This window comes from Dendropsophus ebraccatus, chromosome 12 (assembly GCF_027789765.1).
Source record: "Dendropsophus ebraccatus isolate aDenEbr1 chromosome 12, aDenEbr1.pat, whole genome shotgun sequence".
NCBI lineage: Eukaryota > Metazoa > Chordata > Amphibia > Anura > Hylidae > Dendropsophus > Dendropsophus ebraccatus.
Genome location: NC_091465.1, coordinates 63,551,498 through 63,567,748, shown reverse-complemented (window position 1 = coordinate 63,567,748; position 16,251 = coordinate 63,551,498). Strand labels below are relative to the sequence as shown.

At 43.2% G+C, this 16,251-nt stretch overlaps 1 protein-coding gene across 1 annotated transcript in view; it reads left to right on the top strand.

Annotated features, from left to right (window-relative positions):
- The window catches only part of LOC138768724 (uncharacterized), a 77,540-nt gene extending 65,738 nt beyond the window's left edge, over positions 1-11,802 (top strand). The window contains exon 11 of the mRNA XM_069946681.1: positions 11,648-11,802. Within this exon, the coding sequence (XP_069802782.1) occupies positions 11,648-11,802 (155 nt within the window). The remainder of the gene's footprint in view (positions 1-11,647) is intronic.
- Positions 11,803-16,251: the final 4,449 nt, after the last annotated feature.

The following is a 16,251-nucleotide window of genomic DNA, read 5'->3' as shown; positions in this document are numbered from 1 at the left end:
CCTCCTTTCTTACTTCTTCCAACACCTGTGTCCTGCTGGAGTCTCCCCAAGGATCACTGTCTGGTGTCTGTTATTGCGGAGCACATAGTGAGAAGGTGACACATATCAGAACCTGCTCCACCATGCGACTCCTACTGCTCGTCTGTGTTCACACTTTGCTGATATCTGCAGGTAAATTCTACTTTATTGGCATTAAGATTGAGTATAGACAAGATCTTCTGTAACTGACCTGACCCTAATAGCTGAAGAGAATAGTTAATAATATTAGAGGAAGCAAAGGGCAGAAGAAATGTGGTATTACTCGCTATCTATTCAAATGGGAGAATGAGGGACCATGTAATATAAATAACCAGACTAAGGGTCCATTTACACAGAAAGATTATCTGCCAAAGATTTGAAGCCAAAGCCAGGAACAGACTATAAACAGAGATCAGGTCATAAAGGAAAGCCTAACATTTCCCCTCTTTTCAAATCCATTCCTGGCTTTGGCTTCAAACCTTTGGCAGATAATCTGTCAGATAATCTTTCTGTGTAAATGGACCCTAATGCTGCGTTTACATGGAATGATTATCGGGCGAATTTTCGCGATAACGATCGCATTGAGCGATAATTGTTCCGTGTAAACGCAGCAAACGATCAAGCGATTAGCTAAAAATCGCTCACTTTGATCTTTGAACATGTTAATAAATCGTCGTTCGCAAAAAATTTGCAGATCGTTCCGTGTAAACAGTCGTTCACTGATTTTACTTATGTGCAAGATACGCTTAAGCGATCGCAAAATGATCGTAAAACAAATTTTCTGTACGATATATCGTTCCATCTAAACGCTGATCGTTATAAAAAAAAAATCGTTACTTCGAAATCGTTAATCGTACGATCGGGCGAATTATCGCTCTGTGTAAACGTAGCATAAGTCCTCCAGAGTAGGGAGCTGGTCTGTGCAGAACCTACTTACTATGGAGAAGTCTCGAGCAGGGTCTCTTTCGCAGTCTATAGATATAGAAATGTAGTACCCTAAGGGCCCTTTTACACAGAAAGATGATCTGACAGATTATGTGCCAAAGATTTGAAGCCAAAGCCAGGACTGGAATTGAAAAGAGGAGAAATCTCAGGCTTTCATGTATGACCTGATCTCTCTTTATAGTGTGTTCCTGGTTTTGGCTTCAAATCTTTGGCAGATAATCTGTCAGATAATCTTTCTGTGTAAAAGGGCCCTAATAGATAACCATTTTACAAGCTAAATGCTTGTAACCTACTTGTTTTACCAATGCAGTACCTGTCTGGAGATGACTATAAGGGTCACCGTATCATAGCTATAAGAGATGCAGTTAGGGTCCATTTACACAAAGATTATTTTACAGATTATCTGCCAAAGATTTGAAGCCAAAGCCAGAAACAGCCTGTAAACAGAGATTTCTCCTCTTTTCAAATCCACTCCTGGCTTTGGCTTCAAATCGTTGGCAGATAATCTGTCAGATAATCTTTTTGTGTAAATGGACCCTAATGCTACGTTTACACGGAACGATTATCGGGCGAATTTTCATGATAACGATCGAATTCGAACGATAATCGTACATGTAAACGCGGCTAACGATCGATAAATCGTTCATTTTGATCTTTTAACATGTTCTTAAATGGTCGCTCTCGTTCGCAAAAAATTCGCCCACCGTTCCGTGTAAACAGTCGTTCACTGATTTTACCTATGTGTGAGATAGGCTTAAGCAATCGCAAAATGATCGCAAAACGAATTTTCTGTACGATATATCGTTCCATCTAAACGCTGATCGTTATAAAAAAAAATTGTTACTTAGAAATCGTTAATCGTACGATCGGGCGAATTATCGCTCCGTGTAAACTTAGCATTAGAGTCCACACAGTACAATCAGGGGGCATAGTAGAACCTTCTGTCATAGGGTTTAAGACCCCTTTGACACATAAGAAGACTTCAGTTTTATAAAGGGCACCTGGTAGTGTGTGGTGTTCTAGTATAGGGCTATGTTCACATGACTTTTTTTCTGTCGGCCTTTTTTTTTTTTTTTTTACGTTGCTTTGAGTACCAAATGACGTCCGTCATTTCGCATTTTGGGCACATGTCATTACAGTGACGGCTATTGGTACATTATTGTAGTTCAGGCCCTTTTGGGTGTGGTTCTTTTTAGAAGGTCCATTGAATTTAGCAGTAAAGACAGTTAAAGGACAGTGGGGAAAAAATGTGTGACCAACTAAAAATAAGAGAAAAAAGAAAAAATTGGCAGCACATCTATGACTCTATTCACACTGCAGGTTGCACACTGCTTGAGGCTTAAGTATAGCCAAAAAAAACAGAAGGTTTTGTCTGTACTTAAGCCACAAGCAGCGTGCAACCTGCAGTGTAAACAGAGCGATAGATGTGCTACCAATTTTTTCTGTTGAATGTGGGAGGGTGGCTACCTCCTGTTGGCTTGCACTCCACCCATATCCCATAAATGTGGGAGGGTGGCTACCTCCTGTTGGCTTGTACTTCACCCATATCCCATGAATGTGGGGGGGTGGCTACCTCCTGTTGACTTGCACTCCACCCATATCCCATGAATGTGGGGGGGTTGCTACCTCCTGTTGGCTTGCACTCCACCCATATCCCATGAATGTGGGGGGGTGGCTACCTCCTGTTGGCTTGCACTCCACCCATGTCCCAAGGGTGCTATAAAAAGAGATCATTTGGTTCCTATCTGCCCAGTTGTAGGTTTATTCAGCCCAGGAGAGGCCATTACTAGTATGAAAATGCTAGAGTAGGGTCCATGTCTCGAGGACGCCTTAACGTGGCGACATGGTATGCTCTGTTTGATCAAATAGTTTGCTAAGAGCCTCACTTTTTAATATCTACAGAGCAGGTGTTTACCGTGTGTACGCTGGGAGGAGTATATACGGTAAGCGCTTGCACCTGTGGGTTGCTGGTGCACCTTCTGTCTTTTTCAACTAAAAATAAGGTCTCTTGTTTGTAAAATAAAGACCCCAGTGTGGCAGAACCAAGCCCCCAGGACCAGACCCTCACCACCCCATAGGCACACCCAGCAGAGACAATTGACGGCAGCCAACACCTAGTGTGAACAGATCTAAAAGCCCACACCATGTGCTCCCAGCTAGACTGTGAAGGAGGAGGTTCTTACCATGTACATTACTTCCCGCTAATTGGTCAACTATGGGTCTTACTAGGAGGAGTGCAAAACAGTCTGAATAAACTTTAGTATCAACTATAGGTGTGATGTGCGGCCATTTCTGTGTTCTCCAGGCTTGTTCATTCCATTGACTTCAATTAAAAATCAGAAATAACTGACCTTATAAAAAAAAAGTGTGTCTGTCTATCTATCTATCTATCTATCTATCTATCTATCTATCTATCTATCTCCTATCTATCTATCTATCTATCTATCTATCTATCTATCTATCTATCTTGCTTTTGAACATAGCCTTGTACTGTCAGTGTACAGCTTGCTGCATCTACATATCTACTGCCACATTTTATACATGTTAGGTATATGCTGCTATATTTCTATATAATGTTGATGCAGATGTGTCAGCCGATTACAGGACCAAGAGTTAAATCCACATCAGGTATGATAAGCACAGGAGTACTCAAATTTGCACACAGTGGTGCAACCAGGGATCATCCAGAGGTAGATGACGTAGTAAACATATACTCTTTATTGCAACGCGTTTCGGCCCTATATTGTCTAACATGGGCCTTTATCAAGCAACATAATAATGTATAATGTTGAGTTACAGTATATATAGACTTAAAGGGGTTCTCCAGCGCTACAAAAACATAGCCACTCCCCCCCCTACTGTTGTCTCCAGTTCAGGTGCAGTTTGCAATTAAGCTCTATTTACTTCAATGGAACGGAGTTTCAAAACCCCACCCACACTGGAGACAACAGTAGGGGGAAAGTGGCCAGGTTTTTGTAGCGCTGGAGAACCCCTTTAACTATTCTACTTTTATTCCTAGTTTATTCTCTTATTTGTGATACATGTCACACATACGGCGAAGATGGACCAATCGACTGTAATGAGCCCAAATATCAGTGTGATGGCAACAAAGTGTGCCTTATTCTGCATATGAGCACATTCAATAGTGAGTATTATATAATGTCTGTTCCCATTGTCATAGAGCGCCACCATCAGTGATCCATGAGGAAAAGCCATCTTGGCCCAAACCAAAACTATATATATTTTTTTTTTAAATGGGTGCGCAGATGGCTATTTGTCTATAGACTTTAAGGGTGGGTTTACACTAAGGATAAGTTCTGGTAGATTCCGTCGCTCGTACCCGCTCAGGGCGATGCGCATCTCTGTCCGTCCCATAGACATCATTCTATTGGTGGGCGAATTCCACCGTCCACCGAAAGAATTGACATGTCAGGGTGGGTTCACACTACAGAATGTGAACCCACTCTAAAGGAGAAGTCAGGGGTCTGGCTTTTTATAAGAGGCGGGGAGGAGGTGGTTAAACATAACAACATGTACCTACCTCCCTGTCTCCGCTGGGGTCCGTTGTCCTCCGGTTCCCGGACAGGGAATGTTATGTTCAGCCACCTCCTCCCTAGCTCTTTTGGGAAAAAAGGTTGACTCCGAACTGCTCCTTTAATGTAGCACATAGCCTCAAAAATAAGGCCAAAGTAAGGCCATGTTTTATACTCAATTTACGTGTTTATTTAATTTTTGTGAACATTGCATTGTTCCCTATGGGAGCATGACAGCAGGGTCTTGAAAATTGCTGTAAGGCTTGGTTCACACTACCTTTTGCAGAAAAACTGATGCAATTGTGTACATTCCTTTTTGATCCATTTCTCTAGTGACTTCCATTATTTAAAAAAAGGGGGGGGGGGGGGGGGTTAAAACCAATGCACTTTTTTTTCTTCTTTTTTTAGCGGGTACAAAAACATGGTTGACCATGTTTTTGTGTATGTTAAAAGTAACCATTGAAAAACAGATACGTCAAACTGGCTGCAAAAATCCCAGTGTGAACCCAGCCTAAGCCTGACATAATCACCATAATAACCCAATGGGGTCTATTGCTTGTATTTATTCCCATATCTGAAGGGGTGACCTTTAATAAAAAGAAATGGGCAGGCTTTAGGGGTGTGACCTGTGACCTTTATACCTTGTGAATGGGGTGTAACTAGCCCTGATTTCTGCATCTACAATCTGAGACTTGGCTAAACTTATGGAAAGTCGGCTGTACAGGGAGAAGCTATACGAACTAGGTCATTGTTATCGGTGTTTTTTTTTTTTTTTTAAACTCTATATCAGTGTTATTTGGGCACATTACGGCAGTGTTACTATATATGGACCTGTTGAGGTAGTATTATTTTGGCACTGTACACCAGTGCTATTTGGGCTCTATACATGTATGCCAGTGTTATTTGGGCACTATATCTCATTGTTATTTAAGCACCTTGGGGGAGATTTATGAAAGGGTGTAAATATACTCCTGGTGTAAACTGCCCACAGCAACCAATCACAGCTACTTTTTTTTTATTCTACCAAAGCTTAAATCTGAGCTGTGATTGGTTGCTGTGGGCAGTTTACACCAGGTGTATATTTACACCCTTTCATAAATCTCCCCCCTTATGTGAGTGTTATTTGGGCATGATATGTCCTGGAGTTATTTTGGCACCTTATGTAAGTGTCATTTGGGCACTGAATGGCAGTGTTTTTGGGTACTGTATGGCAGTGTTATTTGGGCACTATATATGGTATGGTCACTAGTACACTATAAGGTGTGGCATGAAAAAAATATGTTTATTCTCATATAAACTGAAGAACACTTTCCTAACCTGTATGTACTGTATTTTTCACTTTACAGGACGCACTTATGTGTCTTATAAAACAAATGTTAAGTGCCCTAGGCACCTGTCGTAAAGTTTTCCCTCCAGGTTCAGTGGTGATTAAGGTAGTATTCTGTAGTTTCACCACAGTCAGTGTTATTTCTAGGTCTGGTTATTTCATGCACAGTTAGGAATGGGTTACTGTTGCTGTTATACCATGTGTTCCGTGCTGACCTATGGGAGATTCTCTTTCTTCTTCTGCCTATGCCTGTTCTCTACACACATACACACACACACAGCCCCTGAACCAGTCTAAAAAGTGCAGGGCAGTATCCTGATACACAAGAGGAAATAGCCTGGATAGGACAAAGCTACCAGAAGTTCTACATATCCTAACTTGCAGTGCAGGTAACTGGGACGCCCCGGGAACTAAGCTTCACCCAGATAACCACGACTGGGGCTTGAATCACCCAAGGAGGACGATTAACTCGAAACTCTAGGGCACAAGGTGGTCAGACGAAGTCTATACACAGGTACAAGTAACTTCTCTCGCTAAAGTATTCTCTGCAAGTTCCAGGAGAGTACATTGCTACATTAGGGTTTGGACTCCTTCTACAAACTCCTCTCCTCTACATTACTCTACTTTTAACTTCACAAGCACCGCTACAACTACCTTTTCTCTTCTACTTCAAGCATCTCCTTAGCACAACGAATTCAAGCACTTCTGTCCGTGTAAAGATTTATCTATTTGCTGCCAAATTGTATTGTATTATAAAGAGACTGTATAGTAAAGCTGCTATATTTTTCTATCACTGGGACTCAGTCATCCTTTCCTCTGCACCAGCACCTATACACACTAGCCGCACACCTTGGGTTATTTTTCCCCTTTCTGTGGGTGGTGGTACTGATAATCTGGTTGGGTCAATTGCCACTCAGGACTACTGTGACAAGAGCCCAAGGGACCCATAACAACCCGGCAGATCACCGACCATTTTGGGGAGTACAGCTAGCCACAACACAAAGCAGGTACTACCAACATACCTCTGCCGCCTAGCTACACTGAGCACCAGTGGAAGAGCCAGTGCACATATATGCAATGAGCAGCTGCTTCCTTCATTATTGAAATTGTGAGCCACCAACATCTGTCTGGAATTTAGTGTCTGTGGTCTTATGTATCAGAATGCTGAGGCTGTTCTGTGGAAAGAATGAATTCTTTTCACATACCCTCCTACAGCTCATTGAGCAGGGCCGGTGTCAGCACAGGGCTTATCAGGGCAAGTGCGGGGGCCCACAGGGCCTCTAGGGGCTCAGAGAGGGAGATGGACCCGGTGTTCTAATGGTCAGCCCCCTCACTGTAGTACAGAGTGAGCACTAAACATCAGAAGACACAGGAGACGGAGCAGGACCTGCACAGCGAGAGTAAGAGAAGGGTGAAGGACCTGATCACATGACCCGAAGGTTCTCAACCTAACAGTGTGGAGATCAGCCTGAAAAAGAGGAAGAGGGAAGAAGACTGAGCTGTAATTGCTGTGTGTCAGTGTCTGTGTGTGTCAGTCTGTCAGTGTCAGCCAGTCAGTCATTGTGAGTGTTATTCAGTCATTGTTTAGGTCAGTAATGTGTGTTTGTGTATGTTAGTGGTGTCTCAAGTAAGTGGATCATGGGTGCATAGTGGATGGATAAGGGGTCCGCTGAGGCTCTGTTGCCCAAGGGCCCATAAAAACCTGTAGCCGGCCTTGTCATTGAGGGTTATTTCATAGAACAACCTCAGCAGGATAACTCATCAGTTACTGCATCATCAGCTGTTTGGTGCCACACTACACAGTGAACAGTTTGTCTCTGTTCATTGTTCACTGGAATGGGAGCTGAGCTTCTGTTATACATGACCACTACTACAAAATGAGAAAAACTGTGTAGTTCGGCAGCGAAAAGCTTTTTCCTATTTTCCTTCTCTAAAACATGGGTGAGTCTTATCATCAGTCTTATAAAGTGAAAAATATGGTACATTGGTTTGAACCATTTCATACTAAATAAACACAAATACAGTATTTTGTACCTGTGACTTAAGGAATTGATATCCACTTTTTTTTGGTCTCTAAGTTATGGAAGGCAGCATCAGTCGTACCGACGCATATCTTGTCAGAAGACAATGCTGGATTTACAATGCCTGTAAATTTAGCGGCAAAATATCATCCCCATCGTATAAGATGACATTCAGCACAGATTGCTGCTCTACAGAAGACTGCAGGGAGCAGCTTCCAACATGTAGGTATTTTAGGTGGAACTTAAAGAACTTGGTCATTGGTGCTGTGTAATATCAGCCACCATTTTTAACTAGTCTGCACTGTCCTTTATGCAGCAATTTTGCATCCACAATTGCTTGTGAAGTGCTATTGGGTGTGTTACTTTACCAGTTTATACCCTGGGCTTATAAAATAGAACAGTGTTTTTTTCTTTTACATAGGGCTACCTTGTACCATACTTTTAGTGGTCACTAGGTGGAGCTGTTATATACATCCACCTTTAGGCTAGGTTCACACTATGTAACTGTGCGGCTGTATTTTTTATGCGGCTGTAAATGTGCGGATGAAACTCCGGCCGTGGGAAAAAATAGACATGCGGCTCAAAACATACGGTCATTTACTTGGAAATCTGGTTCAACTAAAAATAACAAATAAAATCTTAAGAAAGTGATGCAAACACCTCTGGATGCATCTGGGAAAGCAGGGAAACAGTTTACATGAATTGCTATTACCGGGGTTTGCGATCCTCTGCACTAATGCCGATGTCTCTCATGGTTAATCTATTAAAATAATAAAACACATTTTCTTTGTAATAAAGTGCCTTTCGTTGTTCACTAATTAAATTTAAATTAATCCATCATTTTGCAATTAAATATACTGTTAAAATAAATAGATATATAAATAAATGTATATTTATTTTTTGACAGTATATTTAATTGCACAATGATTGATTCGTTAGAATTAAATTATTGACCAACGAAACTGAATTTATTTCATCGAAAATGTGTTTTATTAATTAAATATTAATTAGTACAGGAAGCTCCATAAGCCGTTAATTCATATTGCCGGCAATAGAGCATTCTGTACTAATCATCACTTTACTTTAATGAAAACATCAAATGTTTCTTCTAATTATGTTATGACAATAGCATTATTAGAAGAAACATTTAGAATTATATGTGCGCTCAGCTGATTGGCTGATCGGCTGAGCGCACATATAATGAGCCGGTCCGCAGTACAGTCACTTCATTGTGCTGCAGACCAGCGAAGAGGACACATCGGGGTGAGTATAGAGCTCTCCCCACCCCCTCCCCAGCACTGCACCCCTCCCAGCAAGGAAGGGGGGGTCAGTTAACCCCTTCCTTGCTGGGATGGGTGCAGTCTGACATCAGTCTGGCCCCCAAGGGGTTAAGGGGGATGCAATGCATCCTCCCTTAACCCCTTGGGGGCCAGACTGTAAGCAGCGATCTGTAAAGATGCTGCATACTGTAAGGTGCACAACACCGCTCACAATGATGGGTGTTGTGCTCCTGTTTGTGTGTTTTTTGTGTGTTTCTCCCTTTTTGTTTTTCAGATATCGGTATCCTGTGGATTACGTCGGATTCCGTGGACTACGTCAATGACCAGCGTTTTTTAAAAAATTTTTTTTAAATAAAATGGTCAATGAGGGGTGTGGGGGTGTTTTTATTTGAATAAAAAAATTTTTTAACTTGTGTCTTGTCTTTATTTCTTTACTTTATAGACTTAGTAGTGGAAGCCGTCTAATAGATGGAATCCATTACTAAGTCGGGGCCTAGTGTTAGCCGGTATAAAATGGCTAACACTAACCCCCCATTATTACCCCAGTACCCAATGCCACCAGGGGTACTGGGAAGAGCCGGGTGCCAGTGGTCCCGGAGCTTCAAAATTGGCGCTCCTGGACCGGGCGGCAGCAGGCTGGTAAGATTTAGGCTGGGGAGGGCCTAAACCAATGGCTCTTCCCACCCTGGTGTTACCAGGCTGCTGTCGTTTGGTTTTTAACCCGGCTGGTTATAAAAATAGGGGGGACCCTATGCGTTTTTTTTAAATTATTTATTTATTTAAAAAAAAAAAAATGCATAGGGTCCCCCCTATTTTTATAACCAGCCGGGTTAAAAACCAAACGACAGCAGCCTGGTAACACCAGGGTGGGAAGAGCCATTGGTTTAGGCCCTCCCCAGCCTAAATCTTACCAGCCTGCTGCCGCCCGGTCCAGGAGCGCCAATTTTGACGCTCCGGGACCACTGGCACCCGGCTCTTCCCAGTACCCCTGGTGGCATTGGGTACTGGGGTAAAAATGGGGGGTTAGTGTTAGCCATTTTATACCGGCTAACACTAGGCCCTGACTTAGTAATGGATTCTGTCTATTAGACGGCTTCCACTACTAAGTCTATAAAGTAAAGAAATAAAGACAAGACACAAGTTAAAACATTTTTTTATTCAAATAAAAACACCCCCACACCCCTCATTGACCATTTTATTAAAAAAAAACATAAAAAAAACGCTGGTCATCGACGTAGTCCACGGAATCCGACGTAATCCACAGGATACCGATATCTGAAAAACAAAAAGGGAGAAACACACAAAAAACACACAAACAGGAGCACAACACCCATCATTGTGAGCGGTGTTGTGCACCTTACAGTATGCAGCATCTTTACAGATCGCTGCTTACAGTCTGGCCCCCAAGGGGTTAAGGGAGGATGTATTGCATCCCCCTTAACCCCTTGGGGGCCAGACTGATGTCAGACTGCACCCATCCCAGCAAGGAAGGGGTTAACTGACCCCCCCTTCCTTGCTGGGAGGGGTGCAGTGCTGGGGAGGGGGTGGGGAGAGCTCTATACTCACCCCGATGTTGTCTCTTCACTGGTCTGAGCACAATGAAGTCACTGTGCTGCGGACCGGCTCATTATATGTGCGCTCAGCCGATCAGCCAATCAGCTGAACGCACATATAATTCTAAATGTTTCTTCTAATAATGCTATTGTGATAACATAATTAGAAGAAACATTTGATGTTTTCATTAAAGTAAAGTGATGATTAGTACAGAAAGCTCTATTGCCGCATATGAATTAACGGCTTATGGAGCTTCCTGTACTAATTAATATTTAATTAATAAAACACATTTTCGATGAAATAAATTCAGTTTCGTTGGTCAATAATTTAATTCTAACGAATCCATCATTGTGCAATTAAATATACTGTCAAAAAATAAATATATATATAAATATACATTTATTTATATATCTATTTATTTTAACAGTATATTTAATTGCCAAATGATGGATTCGTTAGAATTAAATTATTGACCAACGAAAGGGATTTTATTACAAAGAAAATGTGTTTTATTAATTTAATATATTAACTATTAGAGGCATCGGCATTCGGCATCATTGCCGGCTATTTTTGAAGTACTCCGTACGGACAGCCTGTCAATCCTCGGCCGCATGTCCAGCCGCAAACAATGGTCTTGTTCATTTTTTACGGGTCCGTTTACGATCGGGCCGTAGATTCATACATAGTGTGCACTGTGCAGCCGTATATCCTATACTTCCCAGGGTACGCATGAACCACCAAAAATACCGCCGCACAATTACAGCCGCACAGTTACATAGTCTGAACCTGGCCTAACATAGTCTGTGCAGCCATTTTTATAGGTTTGCATGTAACCTAACAATTGTATACAGTATATTAGCATACTGTAATTCTCTCCGTTATGTCTATTTCTAGATCTATGTGGCACAGTGCTGCAGAATGATTTCTTTTTTGCATTGGTTTAATTAAGAATTTTCCTTTTTTTCCTAGTGCCACCAGAAAATAACACACATAATGGGCTGGTCTGCCCGGCTGCTTCTACCTTCTTACAGAAAGTATATGAGCCGACCTATGCCATGAAGTGCACCGGAGATGAGCAGTATTGTTTCGAGTTCACAAGCAGTAAACCACAGTCACCATATTGATATTTTACAATCTTTTTTTCTACATCTTTTTTTTGGCTACATCTCCTATAATGTATCCTTTGTTTTCTCTTGCTTCCTATGTAGACCAGCAACAAAAAGAGTTTATAGCTGGCTGTGCCTCTTATAGGTATTGTTCTGTGATACCTTTAATCGGTGAATTTTATCGCGATGTACTCAATTCTAATCATGTCCGTACAGTCTGCAGAAAGGCAAACAAAACAAGTTCTCTGCCAGTGGGTGAGTTCTTTTTATTGTGTTGAGGTCATAATAATCATATATAGGGTATATGTTGGATTTTGCAAAGGGGGAGGGTTATACAGGCATAGATATATGTAGACACATGCAGCGAGATATAATCATGTTTATACATATATTCTTGGACACTTGAATACAGAAAGGTCCTGTCTGGATACCTTAAAAGGAATATATTGGCCGCAATTCATGCTTAGGCTATGTTCACACATTGCATGACAACGGCCATTCCGTGATGAACTTTAGCGCCGCTGGGTTCTGATGCGTGCGTGTGGCCAGAGCCGCGCACTTCATTGTGTGCACTGTCTGTTTTTTTGCAGCTTTCCGTAGCGTATACTATGTGTATACACTCCGGCGGCAACGTAATGTATATATTTTTGTATTAATGACTTTTACGAAAATATAAGTTGGGTGAACATAGCCTGACACATAGCTGTAAGGTTAAGGAGACAGATAGGGGGCGATTTACCTGGATGTCCGTTTTACGTTACTCTCTGGCTCTATATCATACACTGGATTTACTAAGAGACGTATGCCTTATACTAAATCTGTTGGAGAAAGCTCATGACAAATCAGGCGCATGAGGCGGCCACTTTTCCTTGCCATGCTCCCCCCAACACACACACTCATCAGGCATACAGGGCGTACATCAGATAAAAAAGTAAAAAAAAAAATTCCACCTTTCTCCACCCCCACCTGGCACACGTCAGTTAGAAATTTGGTAAATCTCCACCCCCGCCCCAAAGTGCCTTTGGTGTATCTGTCTGTGCTTCTAAAATGTAAAAAAAATGTTTTATTCTCTGGGCCAAAGAGTCTTTACCAAGCTCCCAAAGTGCTAAGGACTGCGGCGCCTCCTCAATCCCCCTCACATCTAAGGGTACTATTACACGGAACGATATTCGGCCGAATTGGCCCGATTCGGCCGATTATCGCTCCGTGTAATAAATGCAACGATCAGCCGATGACAACGATCATCGGCTGATCGTTGATATAGGTTAGACCCTATTTTCATCGGGCGCCGACCGCGCACCGCTGCGTGTAGTAGCGATGCGTGGCCGGCGACTAACGATATACATTACCCATCCACGTTCCAGGGCTGCTCCTGCCGTCCGCTTCTCCCGGGGTCCCGCGCACGCTCTAGCTTCACAGAGGCCTGACAGGCGGTCCTGGCATGTGATTGGCTGAGCGGCCTACCAGCTGACAGGCCGCTGTGAAGCTAGAGCGCGCGCGGGACCCCGGGAGAAGCAGACGGCAGGAGCAGCCCTGGAACGTGGATGGGTAATGTATGCCAGTTTAGCAAGGGCTGCAAGGACATCGGTAACGATGTCCTTGCAGCTCTTGTTAAGCGATTATCGGGCTGTGTAATAGGCCCAGTAAACGAGCAACGATCTAGCAGATCGCTGCTCGTTTACAGGTATTATCGGGCCCTGCTCGGCACGTGTAATACCACCCTAAATCTTGCACTTGCACACAATTTGACTTGGAGGCTGCGCCCTGACTGTCAATTAAGCAGAGACAGGATAAGGGTGGGGATTGCCTAATGCAGAATAATGCTGTCAAAATTTATCAGGAACAATTGGAAGAACAAGGCGTTCTATATAAACATATACAATTATTATTTTTTTAAACAGTGAACACTTTGTTATGTCAGCAGTGCCAAGGATCTATTGACCATAAATGTGAACAGTATGCGATATGTTCACCAGAACATGATGCGTGTGTAACCATAATTTCAGAGAGTTCATATGGTAAGTATGTGTGTGTGTGTATATAGGAAGACAACTGTTGTAACCAAGTATACATACTGTAGAGGCAAAGCAGATGGGAATATTTTCAAGCAATAATTCTAAATCCACCAGCCATTAGATCTGTCCTTCAGAAGAACGTTCAGCTCTCTTTTGTGGTATATTATAGAGGTTCTGTCCTGTGTGGTGTACAGTATACAGAGGATCTGTTGGCTCTCCTGTGTGGTGTACTATAGAGCATGTGTCTTGTGTAGTGTAGTACAGGGAATTGGTCAGCTCTCCTGTGTAGCTCAACTGCTCAGCTCAGCACTATTCCGCTCTGGATAGCACACGCACATCGCGACCCCCCCCCCCCTTCCCTCGTCTGGGTGCCATCCAGACCTGAATAGTGAGGTCCGGGGGGAACTGTAGATCGCCATAGAGCCACCAGTCTGAACCCGGAACCGTGCTTCTGGGTTCAGGCATGTGGGCATGTGGAGGCCCTGGGTGCCCTCCCTTTCATCCAGCCCTGCCACTTACATACCCACTACATATCATATGTGCCACTAACGGAACTACTAAATACTGCATGCGCCACTAGCATACCCACTACATACTATATGTTCCACCAACCTACCCACTGCCATATGCTGGGGTAGCTATGCAGTGTTGTGGCAGTTCTGTGGGTGTAGGGTCACTTGGGCACTTGTCACGGTGGCCAGGAGTGGTGTTGGAACCCACCCCCAGAGTTCAATAGCTTAACCAGGATAACTGCTTTTATTTGTAGGAACTTTAGTACAATACAGAATAAATGCACTCTGGTAATTGCAAGTGCAGATAGGAGGTAAGAGAAGTTGTAACCGCAAGGTAGAGCAAAGGAACATCTTGAGGGCTATGTCCAATGTAGCAGTGTGCTCTGCCAGGATAGTGTAGTTGAAGGTAGAAATGACAGAAGAAGGTACTTATAGTCACATATAGATACGTTTGATCTGACCGCCTTATGCCCTATAGTGTCAGGATACCATCCTGCTAGGGTAGTACGAGGTCCCAGGTCCCTGCACTGGGGTGAGCAGACTTTCCAAGATTTCCCAGAATAGCCGTGCGTCGCAGTAGGATACGTAAGCTTTACTGCTGCTTTGTCCTACTGGGGTCAGTACCTAACTCCAGATGAGTGCCCTGTGTTTTGTAGAAAGTATCCCTGGCGTGGACAAGGTTTTCCTCAGAGGACGTCTTCCCTCCTGAGGGTCTAGCACTGCACGCTAGTGGTAGTTAACAAAACAGAATAAATCTCTCTGTCTCTGCGTTGTCTCTCTCCACTTTTACTGACTCAACTAGAAGACCAGACTAAAGACCCTCCCACCAGGAACCAGCTTCTTTTTATAGGGTTACCTTCGCTAGTGAAGGATTGATGGGGCTGTGTGTGCAAGAGAGAGGTTAGGCGGAGGTAATAGGCAGAAAAGTGATGGAAAAAGGCCTGCACCTGTGATAAGAGGAAAACGCAACATGTGATACAAAACGGTTAACGCAATGCTTCCTTCAGCTGTGCTCAATACAAAACATACAGTAAATACAGCAGTGACACCTAGTGGGGAAAACACATAATATACTTCTCCTTAATAGTTACATAGTTAGTTACATAGTTAGTACGGTTGAAAAAAGGTGGATGTAGGGAAGTGAGAGGGATGATGGGTAGGTTTTATACATATGCATTAATGTTATTTTGTTCTAAGAACCTGTCTAAGCCTGTTTTAAAGCCCTCTACTGTTTTTGCTGTGACCAGATCCTGGGGTAGACTGTTCCTCAGATTCACTGTTCTCATGATAAAGAAGGCTTGTCGCCTCCGGAGATTTAAACTTTTTTTCTCCAGGCAGAGGTGTGGTGTTGCCCCTCTGGGAGGCGCAACCGGTCATTTGCTAGATGGTGAGGCTATACCCTTTCCCCTGTGGTCGATGACCTGCCGGGCTGTTTGAGGGTCCCTTGGGCGCTTATCACGGTGGTCCACAGTGGAGTGATGACCCACCTGGACTACTGGTACCGCCACCCACAGAAAGGGGAGATGACCCAAGAAAGGTGCAATGGCTGTGTAGGTGCTTAGTGAATAACCACTGAGTCCAGTTAAAATAAACTTCTTTACTGCAGCTCCAACCCAAAACTCCACAGGGTACCTGGCATAAGCCAGGGCCCTACTTGGTCATTGCAGGGACCGTTCTGGCTTGCGTCCTTCCTCTACCAAAGCCAGAGTAAGACACATTAAGGTGTGGCTACACTTCCTCTCCCCATGTGACTTCCTCCTACAGCGTCTGTAACGTGTTCTGTAAGTGGGTGAGAAGAGAGTGAAAGAGAAGGGTAGAGATAGGCAAAAAAGAGAAAAGGCTCCCATTTGTGCACAGGTCCTACAAACAATAACTCTTTAGTTACCTACAGCTGTGCAATACTTAGGCACACAATATACATACTAGCGACATCTAGTGGC